The 6,897-nt window shown below is 49.2% G+C and overlaps 1 protein-coding gene across 1 annotated transcript; it reads left to right on the top strand.

Annotated features, from left to right (window-relative positions):
- Window positions 1-514: 514 nt before the first annotated feature.
- Window positions 515-2,795, top strand: LOC135383647 (uncharacterized protein K02A2.6-like). The gene has a single exon (XM_064613029.1). The coding sequence runs from the start codon at window positions 643-645 to the stop codon at window positions 2,698-2,700; it is 2,058 nt and encodes a 685-aa protein (XP_064469099.1). The 5' UTR covers window positions 515-642; the 3' UTR covers window positions 2,701-2,795.
- The last annotated feature ends 4,102 nt before the right edge of the window (window positions 2,796-6,897 follow it).

Below are 6,897 nucleotides of genomic sequence, written 5' to 3'. Positions count from 1 at the left end.
ACTAGGAATCTGGGGCTTTCGGTTGCAAATGTGTGAAATCTGAAGGCATCCGGTCGAAACAAGCTAGAAGCTATACGGGAGTTTCCCATGCACTTGAACCAACGGTTTATTTCCGTTTGTTTTTCATAAGAACGACAACTATTAAAACAGAAACTGGTTATAAAAAATTGTAAGGTGCATGTTAGGCGATGCCTGTGAGATAGCACACCGCTGTAGGAATGTTACATTCGGAAACTCTCGCTATAGACAAAATATTTGGTCTTTCAAGGATGACCTGATATCCCCTGTCCCTTGCCAAGCAGCCCAGCACTGAGGGACAGCAAATGATGTAACATTTGAACCCTCATTTCTGTAGTGTTCGTATAACCGAACATATAATATCACATACACGGATGGCATCGAAGTAACGTAATACACACCGCCACGTAGGCGCGTCGATCCAACACGATGTCTGTAAACAGACACGCTGGGAGAAAATGTAGAGGTATGAGAGAGTCGAAAATAAAGCATTGAAGTGTACGGACGGAAAGGAGCCTCTGTCGTTGTTCTGTTCAACATTGGGCACGATACAGAATATCCTGTCAAGACACTACAAAAAACTGGCGACGAGGATGGGATGTTAATCCACCGTCGGAGAAGCCCATGTCCGAAGCAACGGGACAACAAAGCCAAGGAGCAGGTTCGACAGACGCCGCGGAGCCACGTCAAGTAAGCGATATGACGAGCTCCCTACCAGCCCTTCCACCGTTCGACCCGCACTCAGATGTGTCCTCGCTCGCTCAGCGTTGGACCAAGTGGTTAGCTCGATTCGAGAACTTCATTTTGGCGGCCGATGTCAAAGATGCAGAGCGCAAGCGCGCAATGCTGCTCCACTATGCCGGCGAAGCAGTGTACGACATATTCCTATCGCTCTCTAACACGGGAACGGATTACAAGACTGCCGTCAAATGCCTGACAGAGCACTTCGCTCCTAAGAAGAATACAGTTTTCGAACGACATGTGTTTCGACAGGCCAGACAAGAGCCTGGAGAGACGTTGGACCAGTTTCAAGTCCGACTTAGAAGATTGGGTGCAACGTGTGAGTTTACCGCCATTAAGGACGAGATAGTCTCGCAGATCATAGAAGGCACATCGTCGCAGAAACTGCGCAGGGCTGCACTTCACGAGACGGACATCACGCTGGAGAAACTTCTTAGCACGGGACGCAGCATCGAGATCTCCGAAGTGCAAGCTAGCAGCATAGAGAGCCCAACGTCAGCCCAACCTGTGCAGAAGATCACACCAAAGAAGCAGCCGCATGAGGGTCCGCCTCTGAAGAAAAATCAACAACGAAATCGTCCGAAACAAAACCACACTGAAGACACCCAAACAGAGAAGTGCTCAGCATGTGGAAGGACCTGGCCCCACAAAGGTGGCAAGACAAACTGCCCAGCCTGGGGACAGACCTGTCATAAGTGTCAGAAGAAAAACCACTTCGCTAAATGGTGCAGAGGCCCTAGAGAGACAAAGGAAACAGTGCGATCCCTGGCTGCATCGACCTCCACAGCAGACCCTCAGCAAGCCCCGAGCTCAGATGAGTCACTGTTTCATGTGCGAACCAACACGAGCAAGCTTCCAGTTGTCGCCGTCAAGGTTAATGATACGTCAATAGACTTTTACCTGGACACTGGAGCTGGGGTCAACGTTGTAGGAGAGCAAACCTGGCGTAAACAGCTCCGAACACCGTTAGACGCTACAGCAACGCGTCTCGTACCGTACGGTGTTACCCAAGAGATACCTGTGCTGGGAACATTCGTTGCTGAGTTCGGTGTCCGAGAAACGAAAACGAGAGCACCAGTGTACGTTGTAAAAGGGTCACAGACATCCCTTTTGAGCTACCAGACAGCCACAGAACTACAACTCGTCAGCGTTGTGCAGAACATTGCCGAGAAGTCTTCCGTCGACGCCGTAAAGGAATTTCCGAAGCTGTTTGATGGACTCGGTAAGCTCAAGGACTTCCAAGTGAAACTAGAGATTTCGAAAGACGTGCAGCCCGTCGCCCGTCAGCACCGGCGGATTCCCTTTCGGTTAAGAAAAGCGCTAGAAGCCGAGCTGTCACGGCTGGAGGAACTCGACATCATCGAGCCAGTGACAGGACCGACACCATGGGTTTCCCCTGTCGTCCTAGTTCCCAAGCCTCGGAACGACGGAGCGGTGAGAATGTGCATCGACATGCGAGAACCCAACACAGCAATCACGCGCGTTCGTCATGTCATGCCTACCGCAGAAGACATAGTAAACATACTAAACGGAGCTGCATACTTCTCGAAGCTTGACCTCAATGAGGGCTACCACCAGCTTGAATTAAACGAAGAGTCAAGAGTCATAACTACCTTCGCCACACACTGCGGTCTCAGAAGATATAAACGATTACTCTTTGGCGTGAATGCCGCAGCAGAAATATTCCAGGACGCAATCAGACAAGTCCTGCCAGATGAAGATGGCATCATCAATGTAAGCGACGACATCCTAGTGTCAGGGCGCACAATCCAAGAGCACGACCGCCGTCTGCGCTTAGTGCTGAAACGTCTTGAAGATGCAGGACTCACACTCAACAAGAAAAAAATGTGTCATCGGTACTCGAGTCCTCAAATTCTTCGGACACGTGTTTTCGGCCGAGGGAGTGAGTGTAGACCCAGACAAAGTAGCAGCAGTAGCTGAAATGACACCGCCGAGAAACCCGACCGAAGTCAGGAGCCTTCTCGGAATGGTTAATTACTGCGGCAGATTCATCCCTCGCCTGGCCGAACTCGTAGAGCCCCTGAGAAGCCTGACACACAGAGACGCCGAACTCGCCTGGACAACAAAACACAAAGAGGCACTTGGCAAAGTGAAGGAGGCCATGTCCCAAGCACACACTCTGGCGTACTTTGACGACAGCAAAGACACATATCTCCTCACCGATGCTGGACCTGATGGATTAGCCGGCGTTTTGGTCCAAGGAAGAAAAAGGGACAAGATACCTAGTATCTTGGGGTACTACAGCAGAGTACTAAACCTGACTGAGAAGCGATATCCTCAGATTGACAAGGAAATGCTTGCAATTGTGTCGGCTATCGAACACTTCCGAGTATACCTCGCTGGGGGACACTTCACAGTAAAGACAGACCATCTACCGTTGGTGTCCATCCTGAGAAACCCCAGTGCAAAACTGTCAGCAAGACTAGAACGTTTAAGCCTCCGATTGCAACACTACCTGTTCGAGATCCAGCACATCCCGGGAAAGGACAACCCTGCGGATTATTTGTCCAGGCATCCGCCTCCCTCACCGCAAGAAATCAAGCCTTTCCGAGAAACAGACGCAGTTGAAGAATACATCTCCTTTGTAATGAAGGCAGCCACGCCAAACGCACTAACCGTGCACGACATCGAAGATGCATACAAGAACGATGCGCAGATGAACAGTTTAATCAGCGCACTACGGGCAGCTGATCGAAAGTCTCGTGAACGCCTGTGGAAAGATGAAAAGCTAAAACCTTTTGCCCAAATCAAGGACGAGCTAACTGTCACTGACAGCAACATAGTCCTGAGAGGAACTCGTCTGGTGATCCCCGAGAAAGCCCAAATGCAGGTCATCCACCTTGCACACCAGGGACACCAGGGTCTGGTGAAGACGAAACAGCTGATACGAGAGAAAGTGTGGTTTCCAGGCATAGACCAGAAGACGGAGGCCGTGATCAAGAGATGCGCAGCCTGTCAAACAACTGTCGAGGAGAAAAGGGTTTCGCCCCAGATGATGACTCCACTACCCGATGGGCCATGGCAGTCACTTGCAGCAGACTTTGCAGGACCCTTGCCAGGAAACAGCTACCTGCTAGTGGTTGTGGACGAGTACTCACGATTCCCCATCGTTGCGACGTTGTCTTCACTGACTACCACAGCGGTAACGGCAAAACTCAACGATATATTCGCAGTACACGGCTTACCACATGTACTGAAAACAGATAACGGTCCACCATTCTTCTCGAAAGAATTCGCAAGCTATCTGAGCCAAAATGGCATACGTCATCACCGTACCACACCACTGTGGCCCCAAGCAAACGGTGAAGCAGAGAGATTTATAAGAAGTATCAAGAAGACCGTGAAGGCGGCTGGCGCCTCCGGAAGCAACTGGAAAGAAGAAATCAGCAACTATCTCCTGAACTACAGAGCAACGCCACACTCCACGACTGGCATTACTCCAGCAGAACTTCTGTTCGGCAGAAAAATTCGAACAAGAATTCCTGAGATACAACCCCATGAGAACCTGGAAAAGAGAGACCGGGAGAAGAAGGAGCAAATGAAAGCATATGCAGACAAGCAGCGTCATGCAGCGCACCATGAACTTCGACAAGGAGACACTGTGCTACTGAAACGGCAGTCGCCACTGTCGTGTGAGTCTGCATATGACCCTCGACCCTACCGAGTCATCAGGGTCCAGGGAACAGCGATCACCGCCGAACGCGACAACAAGAAAATTATCAGGAATGCCTCATTCTTTAAACGCGTTCCTGAAATCCCCTCCCAGGATTCGGACGAGTGGCAAACAGCGGAGCACCCTGCCAATGCAGCTGTTCCTCCTGCCAACACAGAAGATAGCACCAGCCCTTTTGATGCGAGCCCGGATCAACGCACAACCGGCAGCCATACCACGGCAGCAGTGACAAACTGCCGTAGTTCCGAACGTGCAAATCGCGGAAAACCGCCTACAAGATTTGCAGACTACTTCTTTATGTGACTGAAGGACTTTAATAAAGCAAGGGGGGGATGTAGTGTTCGTATAACCGAACATATAATATCACATACACGGATGGCATCGAAGTAACGTAATACACACCGCCACGTAGGCGCGTCGATCCAACACGATGTCTGTAAACAGACACGCTGGGAGAAAATGTAGAGGTATGAGAGAGTCGAAAATAAAGCATTGAAGTGTACGGACGGAAAGGAGCCTCTGTCGTTGTTCTGTTCAACATTGGGCACGATACAGAATATCCTGTCAAGACACTACAATTTCGACGACTGTCAGTGCATAATTATTTTCACGTAAAAAAATGTAACCGCCTAAAAAAATTGCCGGCGCGTTGGCGGTAATGTTGTGGTAAGTCTCCACCAGTGAGGTACTCCCTAATCATACTATAATAGCTCTGTTCCCCAATTCCACGGGCATAAGCGACTGACAGTCCCCGCACATGCCACACTGTTAAAACAGAACCTCACCGCAGAGCACGTTCCTAGCCACCCATATTCCCGCATCACATCCTTCTCGTCCGTGATTTGTTGAAAACTATAGGCGGACGCATTTTTAACATTTGCAGTAATGTTAATTGGTGCAATCAGGGGTGATAACGCTATCATTCGGAGGCAGGCACATGAAGATAAGGAAAGGTGTGAATTGGCAAGGTCAGGTTGCTATAGGGTTTAGGTCTCGGAACGTAGATCAGGGCAGTAATAAATTGTTACGGCGCTTCATTGGTAGATGTTCTTGTATAGCTGGAGAATGCTACTGAAAGAGCACTACCTTCAATTGCCTTCTGCAATATAGTTCTCGAAGGAAAGTGGTACTTTGCATGTGCATGGGTCACGGTATTATATGGATATTAGGAGTGCTCAGGGTATGGCAGGCATACCAGTTTGTCACTAGAAGACGGCGTCATTGCTTTCATACCGCAACCTCCAGCTTGGTGGCTCAGGGCCCCATCGCAGTGGAACAGAAAGGCGGAACACGAACTAAAGCTGCCCACGTGTCTGTATCCCTTCGTCTCATTACCTTCACGGATGGATATAAACCGCGGGTTTCTGCAGAAATGCTATTCTGAGTGCGGGGCCTTATCTTCCTGAGCTACAGAGAATGGCTTGGGGTACTAAACGCTTTATACAAGAAGGAATCTACCTTCTTGATGTAAGCTAATACTGTTTCGGGAACCATTGCCATCGACATCATCACAGCTCTTGCGCTTCTTCCTCGTACTCTTGCGACGAACGATTAGTTCAAGTTTAAACGTTCACGACGCACGTGTCATAACGCCCTTCCCCTTACGTTTGGTGTATGTGGGAAGGAGGAAGTCAATTGTGGTGTCATAATTTCACGTGGATGAACAGCGGACTTACCTGTTGAAAAAATTCTTCGGATACCACCCGGCAGCTTATACAGAAGTGCCACTCATCTGCCGAAATAGTATCCTATTCACCGAATTTTGAAATTGAAATTCGAAATGTATTCATTTTTCAGTTTAAAGTGACAGTCCGGTCGAAAACATAGGTCTGGGAAACACCGCCTTATGATTTCTAATACTCCTCACAACAACTGTGCAAAATATTTCAGAAGAAATCGTATCGCACGATTTATAATCGACTTTTTTCTATGCCGCAGTTGGTCCTGAGTAAAGGCCGCAGCGAGCTCTCGCGTGACGTGCATAAGAGCAGTGCCGCACGTGACTTGCGCATGCCTGTTTGCGCGATAGTTGATTGTTGCGTGCTAGCATTTGTCCATTATGATGTTTTTGAGTAGCAATCACGCGTTATGTAGACTAAATTGCAGAGTAGCGTCAATGTAAACACAGGTATCACGACGTAGCCTTCTGTTCAGTACACTCATAGACAAGAACACCTCTCTGCATTCCCAGCAACGGCGCAGTCCTCCGCTCCACTTTGCCCATTGGGGACGTCATGCTCACGTGACGGCTGACGTACATAGAGGATCCTTGGGGCAAGGAGTATGCGATGGAGAAAAACGAAACCGGATGTCTTCAGAGGAGTATTTTATATTCGATATCTCGAAAACCACGCCATTTTGTGAGCTGAAACTTTCCACCCAGCATGTAAGCCTCAGTGGCAGATGGAAAAAATCAACTTCCGGTTTTCCCGGACTGTCCCTTT

The sequence above is a fragment of the Ornithodoros turicata genome, chromosome 2 (assembly GCF_037126465.1).
Source record: "Ornithodoros turicata isolate Travis chromosome 2, ASM3712646v1, whole genome shotgun sequence".
Classification (NCBI taxonomy): Eukaryota; Metazoa; Arthropoda; class Arachnida; order Ixodida; family Argasidae; genus Ornithodoros; species Ornithodoros turicata.
Note: the sequence above shows the minus strand (reverse complement) of the source record. Positions and strands in the feature narration are given on the sequence as shown.

Bases quoted from the DNA above. Each gene is read 5' to 3' on its own strand.
- LOC135383647 (XM_064613029.1), top strand. From the start codon at position 643: ATGTCCGAAGCAACGGGACAACAAAGCCAAGGAGCAGGTTCGACAGAC.